Source organism: Cydia amplana, chromosome 20 (assembly GCF_948474715.1).
Source record: "Cydia amplana chromosome 20, ilCydAmpl1.1, whole genome shotgun sequence".
NCBI classification, from domain to species: Eukaryota; Metazoa; Arthropoda; class Insecta; order Lepidoptera; family Tortricidae; genus Cydia; species Cydia amplana.
This window is the reverse complement of record NC_086088.1, coordinates 8,551,245-8,574,438: the sequence shown is the minus strand read 5'-3', so window position 1 is coordinate 8,574,438 and position 23,194 is coordinate 8,551,245. Positions and strand designations below refer to the sequence as shown.

General features: G+C 37.9%; 2 protein-coding genes across 2 annotated transcripts in view; one reads left to right on the top strand and one right to left on the bottom strand.

Annotated features, from left to right (window-relative positions):
• LOC134657447 (uncharacterized) overlaps positions 1–15,553 on the bottom strand; it is a 264,724-nt gene extending 249,171 nt beyond the window's left edge. The window contains exon 1 of the mRNA XM_063513003.1: positions 15,543–15,553. The gene's annotated coding sequence lies outside the window, so the exon portion shown is untranslated. The remainder of the gene's footprint in view (positions 1–15,542) is intronic.
• Positions 1–23,194, top strand: part of LOC134657535 (phosphatidylinositide phosphatase SAC2) — a 28,773-nt gene that overhangs the window by 2,567 nt on the left and 3,012 nt on the right. Inside the window, exons 4-16 of the mRNA XM_063513111.1 lie at positions 358–542; positions 1,264–1,375; positions 4,012–4,084; positions 9,575–9,767; positions 11,030–11,195; positions 12,475–12,636; positions 13,061–13,131; positions 14,209–14,323; positions 15,227–15,351; positions 17,787–17,955; positions 18,269–18,431; positions 19,437–19,543; positions 21,424–21,547. Of these exons, the coding sequence (XP_063369181.1) occupies positions 358–542; positions 1,264–1,375; positions 4,012–4,084; positions 9,575–9,767; positions 11,030–11,195; positions 12,475–12,636; positions 13,061–13,131; positions 14,209–14,323; positions 15,227–15,351; positions 17,787–17,955; positions 18,269–18,431; positions 19,437–19,543; positions 21,424–21,547 (1,765 nt within the window). The remainder of the gene's footprint in view (positions 1–357; positions 543–1,263; positions 1,376–4,011; positions 4,085–9,574; positions 9,768–11,029; positions 11,196–12,474; positions 12,637–13,060; positions 13,132–14,208; positions 14,324–15,226; positions 15,352–17,786; positions 17,956–18,268; positions 18,432–19,436; positions 19,544–21,423; positions 21,548–23,194) is intronic.

The window sequence follows — 23,194 nt, the reverse complement described above, 5'->3', positions numbered from 1 at the left end:
AACTAGAAAGAGAAGTGACGTTAGCGAACTTGTATTTCAAGATAAAACCGCGTAAAATATTAATTTTTTATGAATTGAGTGTTATTTAAATTTTCGTGTCTATCCCAGTAATATTATTGCATAAATATGCCTGAACAAAAAATAATTGAATCTCACATCATTTAATTTTTCTTTACCTATAGAAAAAATATCTGAATTTATAGTATATCTTGTCTAGTAGTCCTGTATAGTAGTCCTTGGGACGTATGAGCAAATCGCCCTAACCAACACATTTTGAGAAAACCAGTTCTTCATTAGGTTTTAAGATGCGCATCGTACTCATTGTATTCTAATCTATAATAAAATTCCTTGTTTCAGAGCCCTCACTGCGACGAATGGGTCCTACCCATCATCCAAGGATTCGTCCACTTATCCCAAATAGCGGTCGAACCGGCGGACGCGAACCCGCTTAACACGGAGTCGTTATCCAGCGGGGGGTCTTGCGATGAAACCTTTACGCTGGGCGTTATATCGCGGCGCTCGAGATACCAAGCTGGGACTAGGTAAGTCTGTTACACTATGTCTCTTTTGTGTACAATAGAGAGAGATTAGAAGAGCATTCAACATGGAGTCACGAAGGATTGGAAGTAGGTATTATAACAATAGTAGTTTGTGTTACAAGGGATCAAAATGATATATTTCCGTCAAGGGCGTACATTGAATCCTGAATGAACCGATGGATTCTAAAGTAGAATCCTGAGCGTAATGAGGGATTCAAGTTTTAACGCCCAAGACGAAATAATTTTGATACCGTGTGACACAAACTGCTTTTCACATCAACTATGAGGAAAATAAAAAAATCTTAGTGTTGACACAATCTGATGCTTAAACAGATTATTTAAGCTAAAAAAAGAATGTGTAAAAAAAGGAAAAAATAGTGTGCTAAAACAGAAAAGTGTTACTTTGATCCCTCCTAGCAGGGAGGAAAAGTGCCCCTTTGATCCCTCCTAGCAGGGAAGAAAAAGCTCTTTTCCGAATAGGTGGTTAGGTGGTGTGAAAAATACATTATTTTCTCAGTATTTTACGAAAAAAAAAGATTACTTTAAGGGGCCCACTGATTACCAGTCCGCCGGACGATATCGGCCTGTCAGTTAGAACAAAAAGTTGACAGTTCCGAATAACTGACAGGCCGATATCGTCCCGCGGACTGGTAATCAGTGGGCCCCTTTAGTTACAAGTTGGCGCTGAACCCTTAAAGAAACTATGTATAATTATTGATAACAGGTATAACCGACGTGGAATCGAGCCAGAAGGCCATGTCGCCAACTACGTGGAAACCGAGCAGATCGTCTCCATTATGTGCTCTGACAGCATCCATAGAGCCTCTTTTGTTCAGGTGCGTTCATTATTCGCTAGGTGCACGACTGGTGCTGCCGTCATTTTGGCGGACTTTCTACGTTAAATCTTATGGAGTAAAATTAGTTCAAGCGGCTGCCGCTAGTACAAATGGCGGACATTCCATAAGATTACCTGTGTTTGTGACGATCAGCGCCACTTCCCCCTCCACTGACTTCGCACCTTGCCAATATATCACTGCAATATTCTGCCGCCAGAGTGCAGGCTGTCAAAAATTATGCAAAATTGAACCCTATCACTTCGAAATAAAGTCCAAAATCAGGTGGGAAATATATTACATCTGCCTTATAAACATACATCGGGGTTTTCGGTTCAGGAATGTTTTACACTAGCCAAATAACAGGTAAAAACTCTAAAAAACGATACTAATTTAACATTTCTAAGCACATTTGGACCTTACTACCTACGTTTAATTCATAGTTTGGTAATTATTTTACAATATACAAAGTTATAAATACACGAAATCATTCCCGCACCGAAAACCCCGATGTATGCTTATAAACGCTTTAAGTGATTCCGACATTTAAGACTGATGTCAGCGAAACAAACTACAGTGAGAGATAAAAGTGGGCGACCGAGTGAAAGGAAAATTGTCTGACCATACGGTTGCGTAATACTACACTAAAATTAAACTCAAACCGATACGCACTGGTGGGTACATTACTTTCCTTATTTTATTACGTGTTTCTCTGTATACTTATTAAGTTATACCTTTAAACGAGCAATTGTTGTATAATATATATATGTATTTTTAGGGTTCCGTAACCAAAGGGTAAAAACGGGACCCTATTACTAAGACTCCGCTGTCCGTCCGTCCGTCCGTCTGTCACCAGGCTGTAGACAGTTGAAATTTTCACAGATGATGTATTTCTGTTGCCGCTATAACAACAAATACTAAAAACAGAATAAAATAAAGATTTAAGTGGGGCTCCCATACAACAAACGTGATTTTTGACCGAAGTTAAGCAACTGCTCGTAAATAAAATAACAAGGCAAATCGATAACCTCCAACCAGTTGAACAAGCTGGGTTCCGGGCAGGCTACTCAACAACAGACCATATCCACACAATGGAACAAATCATAGAACGATACAAAGAATATAACAAACCTCTTTATGTAGCCTTTATAGACTACACCAAGGCATTCGACAGCATCTCCCACAACGCCATCTGGAAGGCCCTCAACGACTGTAAGATAAACTCCAAATACATCAATACTCTAAGGAATATATATGAAAACAGTACTAGCAGAGTTAAACTCGAAACAAGAGGAAAAGAATTCATAATAGGCAGAGGTGTCCGACAAGGGGACCCAATGTCACCAAAGTTATTCATAGCGGTGCTACAAAACATATTCTGCCAGCTGGACTGGGATACTAAAGGAATTAAAGTATTTGATAAACGCTTAAGTCATTTACGATTCGCGGACGATATAGCTATATTCTCAGAAAATACCAACACTCTACAAATAATGCTAAATGAGCTAAATGAGGAAAGCTGTAAAGTCGGTTTGGAAATGAACCATACAAAAACCAAAATTATGACTAACAGAGCCCCTACAAAAATACACATACAAGGCAAAGAACTCGAATTTGTAGACCACTACATATACTTGGGCAAGAGAATATCCTTTGACACTGACAGCAACAGCCAAGAGATAGACCGCAGAATCCAAATCAGCTGGAGGAAGTATTGGAGCTTTAAAGAGCTTCTAAAAGGAAACTACAGTCTCAAACACAAGAAAACAATAATGGACACATGCATCTTACCATGCCTTACATACGGTTCTCAAACTTGGGTGCACACAAACAAGAACAAATTAAAGATAAGAACATGCCAGAGAGCAATGGAAAGGAGCATTCTCAGCATAAAACTAAAGGACAAGGTTAACAGCAAGTACATCCGATCCCAAACAAACATCATAGATGCACTCGAGTTTGCGCTGAAACAGAAGTGGAGATGGGCCGGCCACATAGGAAGATTGACAGATGACAGATGGACCAACAAAGTCACAAAGTGGCCTGGACCCCATGGCAAAAGGAAGGCGGGAAAACCCATAACAAGATGGTCCAGGGATATCATAGCCACAGCTGGAGAAAATTGGCTAATCAAGGCTAAAGACCGAGAAAGGTGGAAAGATTTGGAGGAGGCCTATACCCGACAGGGGTCCTTAATATAGTAAAATAAACAACAATAATAATAGAAAACTTTTATTATGCAAACTATTTAAGGAAAAATAAAAGGCTTAAATAAAAAAAAATATAAGCAACGTCGGGCGGGGTCAGTACTTGGATGGGTGACCGTTTTTTTGCTTGTTTTGCTCTATTTTTTGTTGATGGTGCGGAACCCTCCGTGCGCGAGTCCGACTCGCACTTGGCCTGTTTTTGAGGAACTCGGAAACGGCTCTAACGATTTCGATGAAATTTGCTATATGGGGCTTTCGGAGGCGAAAAATCGATCTAACTAGGTCTTATCCCAGGGAAAACGCGCATTTTTGAGTTTTTGGTGTTATCTCTGGGAAAACGCGCATTTTTAAGTTTTGATATGTTTTCCGAGCAAAGCTCCGTCTCCCAGATATTACTAATTATGTAATAATAAATATGTGACTTGTTTCCAGGTTCGAGGGTCGGTCCCTATCTTCTGGAGTCAGCCAGAGTACAAATTCAGACCTCCACCTCGGCTAGATAAGGGTATGTATGAAAATACCATTTGTTATGCTTTCATTTTTAGGGTTCCGTACCCAAAGGGTAAAAAACGGGACCCTATTACTAAGACTTCGCTGTCCGTCCGTCCGTCCGTCTGTCTGTCACCAGGCTGTATCTCATGAACTGCGACAAATTATCTATCTCTGTTGCCGCTATAACAACAAATACTAAAAATAAAACAAAATAAATATTTAAGGGGGGCTCCCATACAACAAACACGATTTTTTTGCTCTATTTTTTGTTGATGGTGCGGAACCCTCCGTGCGCGAGTCCGACTCGCACTTGGCCGGTTTTTTGTTTCTGCATCAGTACATAGTTTACTACACTTACCTACACTTATTTATAGTTTACTAGTATAGTTTTAGTTTTGACGACTGGTCTGGCCTAGTGGGTAGTGATAGTGACCCTGCCTGTGAAGCCGCGGTCCTGGGTTCGAATCCCGGTTAGAGCATTTATTTGTGTGATGAGCACAGATATTTGTTCCTGATTCTTGGGTGTTTTGTATGTATTTATGTATTTGTATATTATATACACCCACAACACAAGCCTTCTTGAGCTTACTGTGGGGCTTAGTCAATCTGTAATAAGAATGTCCTATAATATTTATTTATTTACTATTAGGAATATTATGACGAAGCCTCGTTAAGGCCGTGCATCGAAAAATAACAGGATCTTAGAAACGTGGCAGTGGCTAGCCCCGGAAACAAACAGTAGTGATTTTCGGATATATGTTTCTTGACTATATGATAAGACATTCCGTAGTAGTCGAAACACGAATGCTTAAAATTTTCTCGATAGAAAATAAATCCAAACTTACGTGTTCATTTTTCGGTTTTAGCTTCGTGTAACTAGAAAACACATCCATATCCAGCACAATCCACCTTACAGCAAAGGTTTTCATCTCGTGTTAACTTTCAAAGAACTAAATATTAACTTATTATCCTTTACCGATGGATTTATTATCGATTTTTGATTTTATGAATTCAACAGCAAACGCCCATTTTACGCAGTTCGGTTTCTCTTTCTGTCATGCGTCAAAGTCATAAATGCATCCTTTATGCCAGTAATGTTAGATGGCCGTCGTGCCTCAAAGAGGTAAGATCTATGTCACTTCGCGCAGCGCTCCAAATTACGTAAAATTTTAATATCCAATAAACGTTGAGTCGTAACTCCATTGAGTAGTAACGGAATCGGAGGTAAACCTATGATGGTGCCTTCTTACAGGCCTATACGTTACGCATGTGTGCGTGTTTGCTTAGCTACGTCATGCTACGTCGAAATCTATACTCTTTGTCAGTTACAACGGGTTAGGAAATTTCGACAGATATTGAAATGTATCGGTAGCTGTTTGGTATTTAGCCATCAGAATCTAACCGTAACTTTTTGCTTTATTTTTGTTTGAAAATAAAATATCTATAAGAATATATTTTTTGCTTTTTTTCTATTGTAATGATAAAAATAAATCTAGTATGTTTCATGCTCAAATAATTTAAAATAATTGAATAAATATTAAAAACTAATTGATATTATTCGTTTTAATTATTATATTATTAAGTATGTTTGAATAAAATATTTTATTTCAATAATACGAAAAGTTATTATATTTAAGTACCACTAAAAAAGGTCTCTACTTACAAACACTCACTTGCACGGGCCGGGGTTCGAACCCGTGACCTCCGGTTTGAAAGTCGCACGCCACTACAATTTCACATAAGTAATTTACAATGACATGATACCGTGGAAAAAGTGAATATTACAATGTACTGTGTTACTATCATTTTATAGTTTATTTTGGCTTGACAAGGAGGAATGAGAAAAACGTGCAGAGCGAGAGGAGTAAATCTCTCTGTCCCTTTCTTAAAGTAGCCAATCCTAATTATGACATCTGTTTTGATATTAATTCTTTGAACATAATTTGTCGATGTTCTTTTTTATATCATCGAGAAAGATTTTTATTAAAAAAATGTGTTGAATTTATATGTTTTATTTATGTTTTTTTGGCATAAATTTCATTACTTTTGACAAATTTTGATTGTGATGACAAACGATTTGATGTGATGTGTGAAACGAACCATGTGATCAACGATTTATCTAATAAAACTTCATTTAGTCGAAAAAAATAGTTGTCTACTACCGGGTGGAAAAAAATTATGGGCCCTGGAGGGAAAGTGCCTTAAAACCTTAAGTTTGCTCATTTTACTTAAATGAAACATTATTGTTTTTTAAAGAAACAACTGCATTCAAAGATTTTTGAAGTAAAACTTCTTTAGCGGCGCTAGGCACTTTATGAGGTGGGGAAAAAATGATAAACTCGAGACAGCGTAAGGCGATCATGTGACCGTAAGGTTTAGATGGCATTTAAATCAATAAAGAAAAACTCAATGACATTACATGAAAAAGGTTATAATCTTGTACGGGCTGAAATACGAGGATCTCACAGTATTATAACTTTATATCACTCAAATATAATTCAATAAAGCTACATCTTGATGAAATCGCTAATAAAAGTGAACTCTAGTACTGGTGAATAAAACTCAAAATATCATGACCAAATATATTTAGACGCGAGGTCTGCAAGGTAACTTTACAATTTCTATTCGAATTTTAAACAATTAATGCTATAAATTTGAATTTCGAATTTTAAACAAGCTCACTGACCAGCAATTTCGGAACCAAAAGTTTTCAATAGAAAGGAGGATGGGTCAATTATACATAGTGCTGCAGACATTTTGGACTAGTCATTGAGTTTTCACTTCTGTCGGCACTCCCGGAATGCAACACGTTGTTTTTTTTTTAAATTCGCTTAGTCGCGCCCGGGAATCGAACCTACTTTTTCCACACTGTATAAAAGAACACAAATGCATTTCTTCTGGTAACTTAAATGTTCTATCTATCTTGGTGATATGTCAATGCAATCAAATAATCTGAAAAAATAATAATAACCCAATTTATGAATTCCGTTCCTTCAGAAAAATGCGAAATGTACGTACAATTTTTAGGGATATCGTACCTACTTTTCCCAGAGACAAATTTAGTTGGCTAAGACACATTTTCTCTGATTTGGGGTCTGTACTAAAAATCTAACATAATATGATAAGGACTTAATCGTTTTAAGCTCAAGAGTGAGTTTTCCTAAAGCTTTTTCTAAAAACTATGTCTTTATTAACGTTAGGAGTGCACTGCAGCATGTCAAATGTATGCCAAAATGTCAAGGGAGAGAACAATAAATTAAGTTTAAATTCCACTTCCACTCATCAGCAAAGTGATATAAGTATATCAGCAGTTTAAAGTTATTTTAGATTACAAAATTAGCGCATCAAAAAAATCAAAGTGCATAGAAAAAAGTCTCCTGTCATAATAAAATTGATGTCTCTTGGGTCACCAGAAAAGTCACCAGGGAGAACGATGACCCAAATCACATTTAAAAGAAAATGTAAATTTTGTGTACTACCTACGAACATTTTTCAAAAAACTATGTTTTTATAACATATTAGACCCAGGATAGATCTAATACCTCTTTTCCTACCCCGGATAAAATGGTCGGCGACTAAAAAAGTAACTGAAACGTTACGTTATTAGGTTCACGATGCCGCGTTGTACCCTTGCCTTCGTTGCGATATGTTTGGTAAGTCAGGTAAAAAATGAGCCATGATTTTGGGACATATTAACAAATATTTTTTTGAATATATATTAATTTTAGCGGACTTTAATAATTTACCAGTTAAATTAGATGTAAATACCTTTTTAGTTAATCGTTAATATGATATATTAGTAGCAGTAAAACACTTTATTGTACAAAAAGACACATAAAACATGAAGAAACACACATCCTTATAATAAACCTGACCCGGGTAATAAAAATACGGCGAATTTGAACTTTTGTTTGTTGTCGTTGTAAAATGTATTAAAAAATAATGTAGGCACCCCTGACAATTGAAATTCAAAATTATCCAGAAAAAGCGGCCAAGTACGAGTCGGACTCGCCCATGAAGGGTTCCGTATTTAGGGGATTTATGACGTATTAAAAAAAAACTACTTACTAGATCTTGTTCAAACCAATTTTCGGTGGAAGTTTGCATGGTAATGTACATCATATATTTTTTTTAGTTTTATCATTCTCTTATTTTAGAAGTTACAGGGGGGGGGACACACACATTTTACCACTTTGGAAGTGTCTCTCGCGCAAACTATTCAGTTTAGAAAAAAATGATGTTAGAAACCTCAATATCATTTTTGAAGACCTATCCATAGATACCCCACACGTATGGGTTTGATGAAAAAAAATTTTTTGTGTTTCAGTTGTTCTAAGTATGGGAATCCCCCAAAAAAAATTTTTTTTTTCTATTTTTGTGTGAAAATATAATGCGGTTCACAGAATACATCTACTTACCAAGTTTCAACAGTATAGTTCTTATAGTTTCGGAAAAAAGTGACTGTGACATACGGACGGACAGACGGACAGACAGACAGACAGACATGACGAATCTATAAGGGTTCCGTTTTTTGCCATTTGGCTACGGAACCCTAAAAATGAGTGTTTCAAAAAGGCACCCTGTATTCCTTACATACCTAAATAATCTCTTATTCAATAAAACATATAATTACTAAACACTGTGATTTATTTCAAATAAATGCAAATCGATCGGATAAAAGATATTAATACCTACCTATACAACAATGAATACGAGTACAGTCAGCTGCAATAATATGTTACACACCGAAGGCCGTTTTGCGGTAGATCATGTTAGATCTTATTTGTAGAGCCATAAGAGCGTGTCACATATTTTTCGGGCGGCGAAGAGTAACATATTATTGCAGGTGACTGTACCTATGAAAAATTCGAGGGTTAAAAAGCATTTCAACCAAAGCATTTATAATAATAACGACCATGGACGCCTGCAACCCCAGGGTTATTGTAACCCCATAACAATAAGGTTGAAATTTGCATTTAGTGACCGCAAAGTCAGGTGAGCGTAATCAAGTAAATCTGTTTTCATCATATTTTATCAAAAATAATCTCTTTTCTGTTCTTGTGCTATTTTCTTATTATCAATACTCTTAACTTATATGCTATATACGCTGCTGCTTCTATGATGTTAACATCTTCCAAAATAACAATAAATATGCAGGTTTATGAATTAATTATTTTATTGTTTGCTATTATGAACAAGTAACAACGCCATCTGTTTAATTTTTTTCCGAATTTAAGTTTCTGGCCGACCGCAGCGACCACGTATAATGGTAGTTAACTTCTGTAACGTTAGATGGTGCTAAAAGGTCACACAAACTTCACGTGCGGCGCGAAGCGTTTCCATGTGTGCGTGTTAGCGGGGAGGGAAGAACTAGCGGGCGTGGTTTACGAAGCGCCAGACGCGGCTGCAGTAGGCCCTTAAATGCTGAACATTCGTTCAAAAGTGAAAGTATTTTTATACAAAAAACATGTAATTGATGGATATTTTTTTATATTCATTTCAGGCGAAGAAGAAACACAAGTAGCCTTTAAAAAGCACTTTGACGAGGAACTGAAACTTTACAAGCAAGTGTGCATAGTTAACCTGGTCGAGCAACAGGGCCGGGAGCGGGTTATTTTCGAGGCCTATGGAGAACATGTGTTAAAGTATAACAGCCCGGACCTTATATATGCTACTTTTGACTTCCACGAGTCTTGGTAAGTACCAGCCTAATTAGGACACGCAAGATATGGAATTGAACTTAATAAGCAACTTGTGAAGGTATAAAATAGTTATAGTATTTACACGTGCGAATAGGTTGTAATTCGCACCCTCCTTTAAATTTTCGACGTAGTTACGTAATGTGCTTATTACAGCACAGGGTGTCGTAATGGAGCACCAGATGTACTGTAATATACATTACGATACAAGTGCGAAAAGAAGGAATTTCACAACGAGTGGCGACAAATCGACACGAGTTGAGAATTACCTTTTCGCACGTGTATTGTACAACGTTTTACAGTACATATGGCCCTTGAAATTTTCGACATGTGCACGTATTGTGCCCGTTACCGCACCAGGGCAGGAAATTAGCACCATATGTACTATAAAATATATTATGTCGGGAGACTCCTAAAGAAACATTTTAGGAGATAAGATTATGAACACAGCGAAATGAGATTTAGCGCGAATCTGAAACAGTAATCTACCTTACAGAATACTTTACTATAAATAAATAACACTGCACATTCGGAAGATTGCGGGTCACTTCTGGATGAGATTGGACCAGGACCGGGATAAGTGGCGTACTAGAAGTGAGGCCTATGCTCAGCAGTGGGCGATAAAAGGCTAATATGATGATGATGAAATCAAACATCGTGAGGAAACCGGACTAATCCCAATAAGGGCTAGTTTCCCCTCTGGGTTGGAAGGTCAGATGGCAATCGCTTTCGTAAAAACTAGTGCCTTCGCCAATTCCTGGGATTAGTTGCCAAGCTGACCCCAGGCTCCCATGAGCCGTGGCAAAATGCCGGGACAACGCGAGGAAGATGATGATGATGAAATAACACTGCTAAATTTTCATACTATAGTTGGTCAAACCAAATTTGTCAGTAAATAAGAACAAAAAAACTATACTCATCCTTTTCTTTTGGGTGCTAGTACTATAGTTTGTTTTTTTTAGCATTAGAAAAAAGGTAAACAATCTTGATGTGTCTTTTAATTGAAAAACACGTTTTAAAAATAAGTCACGGCAAATATGTAACAATTATTAATCTAATACGATCATTTATATTCTTCAGCTTTCATAAACAATAGTTAATGATTTTCAAAAAGCGTTATTCAATAAAAAGACATGTCAAGATCGCTTACCTTCTTTCTAATGCTAAAAAAACGAACTATAGTATAAGACAGAGACAGTTTAATTCTCTCTGCCTGTGTTTGAAATGAGACAGTCCATTGACAAACTTTATATTTGCAGCCGTGGTATGCACTACGAAAATGTCAGTATCCTCATAAACGCGCTAGTTGAAGTGATCAACGAGATGAGATTCTGCTGGCGCGACGACCGTGGTCTCATCTGCAGTCAAACCGGTGTGTTTCGAGTCAACTGTATCGACTGCCTGGACCGCACCAACGTGGTACAGGTATGTACACATGTACATAATAGGCTACATGACTAATTTTTTTTTATGGTATCAATCGATAGGGTTTGTTTTTAGGATCAAATGTCTATATGGGACCCATTGCATTAAAGTAACACAAAAGTCAGAAATTGTAGTCAAAGTCCGACAGTCGCACTTCACTCGCGAAACGCCCTATACAAAACGGCCAGAGGCCGTGACGTCATCGCCCACGTTGTATGGACAAAACAAGAAAATTGCGTTTTTGTCGGTGAAATATTGCGTTTATGTATATAGTTGCTATAAAAATTCTTTTTTGGTGAAATGTAAGGAATCGAATAGTACCCTTACTTTTATCGTTTTTGGAAGTTAAAAAAAAACTTAAATTTTGAAACTTTCAGGTCCTGTATTTTTGTAATTTTTCAATATTTTATTTTATTATCCACATTATTGTGATAAATTGCTCGTTTGCTATCTATTTTACTAGATTTTGTTATAAAATTCAACATGTGTCAACATCCCTATTGTTTCCCATCGTATTTTCTCGGAAACGTTAGTATTTGTCATGCTACTTCAGTCAACCTCAGTACTTTTTGTACCGAGACTGACTGAAATAGTAAGACGCGTTCGTACGTTTCCGTGGAAATACGATGGAAATAATTATGCACTACATCTGTATGATAGTTGTAAGCTGAATATCAATCGTTGCGTTTATGATTCCGCTTAGAAATCACACTACATACTATCATACTCTTACACTCATTATTCGGTTTAAACATCCCTTGTTGCACTGATACAACTTTCGCTCAGTAGAATTTCACTTTAATTCCTCGTTATGCTTGTAATTCGTGAAACTTGCTCTTCGATCTGTATTGGAAAAAATCCTTACCATTAATCAACTTTTACACTTTGACAGCTTTTTTTACAGTGGCCATCAGATATATCGGCTAAGGCGCTCACAACACGCCTCTATTGCCAAGGCGTTAGAGTGCGTGTTCAGATATTGTGAACACCTTGGCCGCTCCGATATATCTGATAGCGACTGTACAATCAGAAAATAAGACAATGAAATTATTTTAATGGTATATTTAATCCAGCAAGGCAACCATCTGGACGTTCTTCGCACTTGTATTCGTTCAGTATCCTTACTATAGCTGGTCAACCAAATCTTGTCAGTAAAAATAGGCGCGAAATTCAAATTTTCTATGGGACGATATCCCTTCGTGCCTACATTTTTCAAATTTGCCGCCTTTTTCTACTGTCAAGATCTCGTTGACCAAGTATAATTTATGTTTCATCACAGACAGCCATAGCCAAGTACGTGTTGGAGCTCCAACTATGCCGCCTCGGTCTTGGAGCGCCCGGCAGCGGTCTGCCGCCGGCGCTGCGAAACGCTTTCCTCACACAGTGGGCTGACAATGGAGACATACTGTCTAGGCAGTATGCGGGAACTAAGGCGCTCAAGGTACATAATTACTATTTTAATTATTTATTCAGACTTTACTGATGTGTAATTTGTTACTACTTACACCTTAGCGTTGTGTTGTGATGCCTATGCTTGCGTCGCGTTGAAAACCGCGCGGATTTTGGTGGTGTCTCAATGTTCTTTTACAACGGCATGGTGTGGAAGATAAACCATTTTTAGAATACGTCAGTTACGGATATTTCTATACGGCCAAAATTCTCACTACTATCTGAACACATCTGTGTGGTTGTTTAGCACATCTTTTATATCTTAATTTATATATTCAGAATTATTTTTGTTTTTATTTTTTCCTTTTCTGAGCCAGTATATACAGTGTCTTAAAGCGACCAAAACGTCACCATAATCAATTTAGAAAATATTTCGTAAGAAATAAGAGATTTAATTATTATTTTTTATTGTACAGGGAGATTACACGCGAACAGGCGAAAGAAAATTTACGGGCATGATGAAAGACGGAATGAATTCAGCCAGCAGGTAACTATTATTATTCGTAACAATCATCCTTATTAATATTCAAACTTTTATGTACCCGGTAATTGGCATTGACATGTTAGTCACTGAGTGTATACACATTATTTTGCAAAAAAGAATGGCATGACGGGCCTTTTCTCCTGGCAGATTCGTGATTCGCCATTTTAGCGACGCGATGACTCAATGCGCTATAGACATCGCTCTAGGGCAGCCCATAAACTACGCGACCATAGACGAGCACGACAGCGTATGGCGCGATTTTAAAACGGCCAGCCTTATGGTCGTCGAAATGGATACGGATCGGCCGAAGTTAGAATTGGTCCCGAGCTATTTCGGGCAGCCATTGACGCAGGAGCTCTTGTCTGTGGAGATTGCGTATGGATTAGGGAGGTCAGTTTAGCTTGGTTTCTGAATTGGCATTTTTTCGATGAACATTCCCAGTGTACAGTTTTTATAAATATTCAACAGTGTCAGTTTTAAAGTTTTAATCAATATATAGTTATAAATAAAACGTCTGTTTTGGGAAGATTTTATCTGCAAGTACTTTTTAGGTGTTCAAGTAGTTCAAGTGAATTAAACCTTAACAATTAATTAATTTTGAAAAGAGTAGTTCTGAAACTAAGCTATCAGTTTAATATTGGTTATGGCTGACTAGTGATTGTGTTCGCTTATTAACAATTGTTTTTGGCCTCCCTTCTCGCAATTGTGTTTCTATTTGTGAATATTTCTATTTTAAATTGCCACATTTCATAAAATCATCATTGAGCTAGTGTTGAGTCGATATTCTATTTATTTTTTAATTGGCTTTTTTAATATTAATTTGTTAAACAAACCCCTTTCTCATCAATTACCTTATAAATCTAAATGATTCCGGTATCAATCGGATTTCAATAACATTCATACTGACATAATTATGACTTAATATGCTAAAACTTCAATTGTATTATGTAACAGCCTTAGTTGTAAACGGTTTTATTACCTACCGTAATAAGTTTACTTCAGAGTGATTTCTTTTTATAGTGTTCCCTTATAAGAATTTAAAAATTTATACCTCTCTTTAATATCAAGCCTTGGTTTCAGATATTACCTATCAACGTTCAAGGACGCGCTTCGACAGACAGCAATAGACGTGATGACGGGCGAGTCACGGCACATCCCTGAACAACTAACTGGCATGGAGTGTGCCGCAGTCAAGGTGGCCGTGTTTCCCGCGTGTGCATGCCCTGCTTTTGGCTATGTATATAATCCTATCCTTCCCCTTTATTCCATAAAAAAAGCAATAGTTACTTATAATTTGGTGCCGTGACCAGGATTTTTAAACTCCTTAATCGCGACATATCTCCGAGCAGCTGGCCGGCATCGAGTGCGTCGCAATCAAGGTGGCCGTGTTTCCCGCAAGTGCCCTGCCTTAGGCTACGTATATAATTCTATCCTTCCCCTTCATCCCATAAATAACAAATAGTAGCAATAGTTAGTTTGTAATAAAAATGTATCGATCTGCTTATACTAGTCAAGGTGGCTGTGTTTCCCGCAAGTGCATGCCCTGCTGTCTAACCCCTTATTCATAAAACTTTACGGGCCTGATTTAGTTAAATTATGTTTTATCCCTTTCATACAAATACATAACTCAAAATGACAGATAAAGACAACAATTCATAGCTAATTCAGGCCAGTAACGCGTTTATGAATAACGCCATAAGTGTATGGGGCATTATCTATGAAAAGGGACCTTATTGTCGATGGCGCTTATGCCGCACAGCGTCGCGCGGCATTGTATTTATATCGGAGCATCGTTAATAATGGCGTAAGCGCCATCGATAATAAGGTCCCTTTTTATAGATAACGTCACATATAATCCTACGCTTCCCTTTGTTGCATGTCTACATACACAAGAGTTCCAATACACCAAAGAACAATGAAATTAGTATTAATATATGACATCTATTTTAGTTTATAATGAAATTAGGTCATATCAAGTGGCCAATTTTCCTTTGACAACTATTGAGTGTAGCTAGTTACAATTTGGTGCCGTGACCAGGAATTTGAAATTCCTTAATTTGCTATTGTTTGTACCAATTTAAATAACGTAAACTTGCAGGAACAGAGCGTGGACACGGCGGCAATGGCGCAACACGTCAAGTCGCTAATCGACGACTGCAAAAAGCTCATTGTGGATACGGAACCAGTGTTGGGCGCTTGGGGGCTCATCGACGCCGATCCCAAGTAAGACTGATTACCTTGTCTTACTCGACGACCGGTCTAGCCATAGACTAGGAATCCTCTAGACGGAGTTTAGAGCAATTATTTCATGAAACCGATGCTGCCAAAAATACTGGACGGGGGACGAGGTGAGCGAGTCCCGTGCCGTGATTGGTCCGTTCAAAGACACGGACGTCACACAAAGACACTTTGACTCGAAAATAGAGTAAAACTACCGTATATTTGTGGCAGAGGGGGTAGCGCTACTATGCTCAGTCTGGAGGATGTCTTGTCTGTGGGTCTAGCCTAAAGTGTCATTCCATAGAACTTGCTAACTATTGTACGGACGGCGTTAATCAAACAACAGCTTCGATGAAGATCATGTTTTATTCTGCTCTAATTGGGCAAGATACATGTTTTATATGCAATGCTTACGTACTAAGTATATACTACACCACACGCCTCACCAAAAAAGGAAAAAAAAAGAAAACTGTAATTTTTTTTTTTTTTACAAAAAAACAATTATTTCATATTACATGCTAGGGCGAATACAGCTTTGTACGGTTTTTATGAACCGACACTTCTTTATCCTTGACCTTTATTATTACATTTGGGTCAGATTCTCTTACAACTACGAATGGCCCTTTATACAGCGGGTCCAACTTATTACTAAGTGCTTCATTTTTAATTAAAATCTGATCGCCTGCTCTATAGCTTACAGGGTTAATATAATGGTCGTATTGTGTTTTTCGCACTGATTTCCCTTGAATTAAATTACATTTTGCATCATATTGACATTTCTGTAACCTGTATTTTAATTCAAAGGCATAGTCATTAAAGTTATACATAGGATCCAATGAATTACAAAGATTACTCGGAATATTACATTGTCTGCCAAATACAAGCTCGTATGGAGTGTATTTTGTTTGTGAATGAACAGTTGTATTGTAAGCAAAACACCAGTAGGGTAACCATGAGCTCCAATTTCTAGTTTCATTATTAGTTTGAATACGCAAATAAGATGTTAAATGTTTATGATTATTCTCCAAGGATCCTATCGTTTGATGATGGTAAGATGTTGACTTTAGATGAGTTATGTTTAAAAGTTTGCATACCTCTTGCATTGTAGAGGATAAAAATTCGGTGCCTCGATCAGTTATTATTTCTCGAGGGATACCGTATCTTAGAATGAAATTATTAACAAAAGCTGTCGCTACCGAGACAGTGTCCTTAGATGTAAGCGGATACGCCTCGACGTATTTGGTCAAGTCGCATTGAAGCGTTAATATATATGTATAATTATTACTATCCTTAATTAAGGGGCCCACTATATCTAAAAATAATCTATCAAACGCAAAGTTACCTGTGGTTGTTATGACCATCGGCTCCTTTGTATTTACAAAGTATTTCTGACGCTGACATTTGTCACATCTTTTGACGAACTCTGCCACGTCTTTGTCTAATCCTGGCCAAAAATAACGTTGTCGAATATTATTCAACATACGTCTGACTCCAGCATGACCGCTAGTCGGGAGCATGTGGTAGTCATTCAATATCACGCGTTGTGTATCGTGGTTGTCAATTCGTATGGTGCCTTTTAATATGCGCAATAAGGGTCCGGACCATTGCGTCATATTATTTATTATTTTAGCTAGCTCTTCAATTAAAGTCACGTTCTCATTATTTCTAAAAATGTATAAACAGTCGACTGATTCATTATTACAAAATTCGCTCAGTTCCCTCGCAAAGGCAACTCGTGCGCGATGCGATCGGGTTACCGGCTTAACATAAACAATACTCTTATTTTTATCAAATGCATAGTTATCATATAGCTCGTCACAGTTGCGACTTATATTTGGCAGGGTCGCCATGTACGGACGGCGTTAATCAAACAACAGCTTCGATGAAGATCATGTTTTATTCTGCTCTAATTGGGCAAGATACATGTTTTATATGCAATGCTTACGTACTAAGTATATACTACACCACACTATGTAAACAAACCGCCATACTGAAATTGTCTCTGAATGATGAATTTACTAGTGACTTTTGTTTACATAGTTAGCAAGTTCCATAGAATGACACTAGTCGGTAGTGATCCTGCCTAGATATGAAGCCGATGGTCCTGGGTTCGAATCCCGGTAACTTCAGTAAGGGTGTGTGATGAGCACAGATATTTTTTCCGAAGTGTTTTCTACGTATTTAAGTATTTGTATATTATATATGATATATCGTTGTCTGAGTACCCACAACACAAGCGTCCCCGAGCTTACTGTGGGTCTTAGTCGCTTTGTGCAAAAATGTCCTACAATATTTATTTCTTTTATTATTTTGTTTCTCCATTTTGGATTTCACGGGCCTGTAAATCCCGGTCATTCGATAGGCTTGCGTGGGGATGTAGATCCAACACGTAGAGGTCCTTTGGAGAGCTTTAATGTCATGTAGAATTATTATTACAGTACCGGCGACCCATCGGAAACGGAAATGGACAGCGTTCTCCTTCTCACCAGCGACGCATACCACGTGGCAGATTACGATGAGACCTCAGACCGAGTGCTGTCTGTACAGAAAGTGCCGCTCCGGGATATAATTTCAGTCGAGCTCGGCACTGTGGACACTAATGCCACGGTAATATACACCTTAACACTTAGATATAAGGTTCATACTTGCATAAGGTTACTTACCACGTGGCAGATTACGACGAGACCTCAGACCGAGTGCTGTCTGTACAGAAAGTGCCGCTCCGGGATATAATTTCAGTCGAGCTCGGCACTGTGGACACTAATGCCACGGTAATATACACCATAACACTTAGATATTATGTTCATACTTGCATAAGGCTACTTACCACGTGACAGATTACGAGACATGACCTCAGACCGAGTCCAATTTTTTCACCCAATAATAAACCTTATCGTACTAACAATAACGTTCATTTCAGATATTCGGCGTCGGACGCAAAAGTACATCAGAACCCATATCCTGTATAAGAATCAACTACACATACAACAACGAACCTGGATACTTCCATATGTTTAGATCTACTACGCTGAGGTTCTTCAATAATATGGCGGTTGTCATTAATACTAAGGAGGAGATGATTGGTAAGCGAGTTTGAACTTTATTTGTATGGAATAAAGTTGCTTTTTGAATTTGAATCAATCACACAACAAAAAACGTGATGATCTGACGATCGATAAGCGATTTACCACTTTATTCGTATGAGCAAAGGGTACAACATACAACAAACATGGTCTCAAGTAAATTAGCGACTCAGTTTAAGTACTTATGGCAAAATAAAACTGGAGAAATGTAGTGAAAAAATTTCGGGCACTTAATTTGAACTGATATTGAATAAACGTGTTTGAATAAAGACTAAATACTGTTGTAAATTGGCGGGACGAACTTAATACCTACATTTTGTAAAGAGAGACGGGTGTGCATTGGATAGGAAGGGGAAGGCCTTTGCCCAGCAGTGGCTAATAAAATAGGCTAATACATTTTTTTTTATAAATATATTACAAATATTAAAATTGGACTTAACGTTCTTATTGCTAAGGTTCAACTTCAAATGACAAGAATTTAAACAAGTATAAATTATGTTGACAGAATATGTAGTGCAACGATTCTGTCAACATAATTTGGTTTAATTGGCTTGGATTCTGTCAAATAATTTGGGATGGTTGCTCGAGATGTGGCCAAAAATGTGATATTTTGAAATTGGACTCTACTGTCTTAGTTCTAAGGTTCAAATTCAAATAACATAAGATGTTAAGCACTTAAAAAATGTGTTCACGGAATCGTAATTACACTCTACAGTCTTAGTGCTAAGGTTCAAGTTCAAATAACATAAGAATTTAAACACGTATAAATGATGTTCACATCTGTGAGTCGCTGGTGGTGGCCCAGGATGTGGCAAAAAATCTGATAGTTTTAAATTGGACTCTACGGTCTTGGTGCTTAGGTTAAATTCAAATAACATAAGATGTTAAGCACAGTGCTTAAAGCACTTAACAAATGTGTTCACAGAATCGTAATTGCACTTTACGGTCATAGTGCTAAGGTTCAAGTTTAAATAACAAGAATTTAAACACGTATTGTGTTGACAGAATCATTGCACTACATCTGCGAGTCGCTGGTGGTGGCCCGGGATGTGGCCAAACTGCCGCCCATTCCTTTCCACAGCGGTGTCAAGTTAGAGAGGCGGAAATCTAAGGTGACTGACTTTTATTTATTTTTTTATTTTTATTTTTCAGGAGTACCAACAGCTACAAAAACATTATACAGATTTAGGTAACAATACAAAGCCAATTACAGGTACTCACAGATAGAAATGGAATAAACAATATATCAAACTTTGCGCGCAATTTCACACAATGCTATCACGTATTATACATTTCAAAAAAAAGAAAAAAACAATATTTTCCAAAAGAACAATAATAATTGTATGCAACTCAAAACTTATCATTATCAAGGATATAGAACTGTTAACAATACTGACAGTAAAAATACAGGGCACGTAAATACTTAAGCACTCGGACAAATCGCAAACCTATTACTTATGAAAACAAAACAATCGGGATCAAAGTGGATTAAAAAATAGATTCGCTAATTTTCGCTTCACCGAAGGACTTTTAACACTTTCAGTGCCCCATCACTACATAGCAGGGATGTTGCGATCATCCGCATCCGCATCCGCAACCGCGGAACTTCCGCATTATTTTCAACATCCGCATCCGCATCCGCATAAAATCGATGCGGAGCTTATGCGGATGCGGATGTCGAACAAGTGGGTACAGGAACGTCTTAGCGGCGGCGTAAGTGCTAGGTGATTTCGTCATTAACTATAACGAAATCGTCTAGATCCAGAAAAGTCGGCCAAGTTACTGTTTATTAAATATAACGCACCTATATTCTTTCACAAATACTAAACGTTTCGTTTTTTTTTAAATAAAAAAATACTAAAAATGTAATATTTGACATTTTCTAAGTACCTAATCTTGACATCCGCATCGTATCCGCGGATGTGAGCCTTTAAATATCCGCATCCGCGGATGTCAAAAAATCTGCATCCGCAACATCCCTGCTACATAGTATAAAACAAAGTCGCTTCCCGCTGTCTGTCCCTATGTTTGCTTAGATCTTTAAAACAACGTAACGGATTTTGATGCGGTTTTTAGGGTTCCATACCCAAAGGATAAAAAACGGGACCCTATTACTAAGACTTCGCTGTCCGTCCGTCCGTCCGTCTGTCACATGCTGTATCTCATGAACCGGTCCCGTTTTTTACCCTTTGGGTACGGAACCCTAAAAAGGGGGCCGCTACGTACTGTATCATGTATTAAAGTACCTTTTGAATACATCAAAATAGTTTCTATGTTGCTGGATTCTTCAATCTATGCGTCCAAAGTTAAAACGGCGTTTTTGTTTTCAGTTTATATATTGACGAATCCAGCAACATAAAAACTAGTTTGATGTATTTAAAAGGTACTTTAATACAAGATACAGTCCGTAGCGGCCCCCTTTTTTTAAATATCTTTCGTTAAATTGAAACAATCACGATTATTTAGCAGTGGCGCTAGTGTGCACGTTGATCGGCTCTTAAACGGCGGGTCTTAGCTTTGTAAATATAAGGGTCATAATTCATAACTTGCAACTTGCAGCGGCTATAACTAGGTTGCCAAACACTAACGTTTTACATTATAGTTACTACAAAATGTTTAGTAGTTATAGAGATAAGAATTAGTTTATCAGTTTTATCACACTTCTAAAATCAATTACTACTTGCTAACTAACTATACATACCACATTATTATTTACTTTCACATAATATTCTTCATTTGTTTATTGTGGACTAACATTTGATCTTTCAATAGGTTTAAGGCCTGTGCACACCGGCTTGCGTGTGCGTGACATGCACGTGCGCGTGCGCTAAAATGTTGGAGCCGCACACGCACACGTCACGCAAGCGGTGTGCCGTCTCTCATAAGGATCTGTATACCACAACGCTGCATGCACACGTGCACGTCACGCACACGCAGCCGGTGTGCACAGGCCTTTATTAAGTTCATTGTGTTATTTTATACGTGTTTTTAGATACATCCAACGCAGGCCGCGTCTAGTGGCGCCAGATCCTCTCTCTACTTGGACTTATCTCGCCTGCCAACCATCACTAGGAACGTGAGCGAGACGCAGCTAGTCGCCGACATACGAAGCGTTGGTAAGTATGAGTGAATAAGCAAATCCAATAGGTATTCTTGTAAATTATATCGATCATGGAGTTACTGATTGTATAAGATAAAAAAGTTCGTTCTCCGACTTTGATAACTAAATTACACTGGTTGTTAAAAAATGTCGCTTGTCAATTAATAGTATTTTATACAATCGTGATATAATGGAGAGCTTTTCAGTCGAGTACTGTGTTTAGGCAACGAAGCTTGCTGAGTTGCCTAAGGAAGGTACGAGATTGAAAAGCTTGATTATATCACTATTGTATACAATACTTTTTCCGCGAGTCAACAAAAAAAATACTTAAAACTAGTAGAAGAATCATATATGTAGGTAAAAAAACCAAAAGTATACAGCTAAGATGCGCGAGCAGCCGCGATACCTTCATACGTACGCGAACCGGCCCCCGCGCCCCGCGCCCCCGGCCGGTTGGTCAACGACACCTTCTCGTAACTCATGAGGCCCTGGTACTTGCTCCGCACTAAATTCAATTTTTAGACGGCTTTTGATTGTCAATTTCATTATAGTTGACTAAACTGTATCGAAATGAATATTATAGTTGAGTTGGGGTCCCATAGTGGAAAAAGTATGCGATTTCACTTTGGTATACGAAGTCTTAATTCAAGCATTGCAGTCGACGAGTAGAAAAATATTATATTATGGCGCGGCGCCGTACAGTCAGCAGCAGAAGTTGCTAAGCGGGAGAGGTGTTCAAAATTACCTTGACACGCTCTTATTCTCTTAACAATAAAGTCGCGTCAATATCATTTTGAACAACTGGCCCGCTTAGCAACTTCTGCTGCTGACTGTACAGAGCCATCTACTTAAACTTTTAAACTCGAGGTTACAGTTTTCGAGTCCTCGTCCATTCCCAACTCCTTCAAATCGTTTTGTACAGTCAGCTGCAAAATTGAATGGACATATTATTAATGAATTCATTCATAAAGTGGCCATGCACTTTTGCGACTGGGTGTACATTCTCCTAACCATAGAGAAAAAAAATACATAGATTGCTCACTCCATACATCAGTCTTGGTACCAAAAAGACTATTATTTTTAATGCTCAACAACATAAGACTTTCCGGTCGGTGCTACATCTATTGTCAAGTAGCAGTACTGATAATTCCGCTACTCGATGCTAGATGTCGACTATGAAAATAATAGTCTTTCTGGTACCAAAACTGATGTATGGAGTGAGCACTTACTATATTTCTCTATGCCCTAACCCAGCGGTCGGCAACCTTTTATTAGCCAAGGGCCACATAGTAGCTAACGAAATTGACGCGGGCCGCACTTTGTGACTTTATCAGGCATTGTCGTTTGTCAATATGACGACCGGTCTGGCCTAGTGGGTAGTGACCCTGCCTGTGAAGCCGCGGTCCTGGGTTCGAATCCCAGTAAGGGCATTTATTTGTGCGATGAGCACAGATATTTGTTCCTGAGTCATGGTTGTTTTCTATGTATTTAAGTATTTGTATATTATATATATCGTTGTCTGAGTACCCACAACACAAGCTTTCTTGAGCTTACCGTGGGGCTTAGTCAATTTGTGTAATAATGTCCTATAATATTTATAAAAAAAAAAAAATTACATACAAAATAGCCAGGGAGGCTGGGCCGCAAGTGAGGCGGCCCGCGG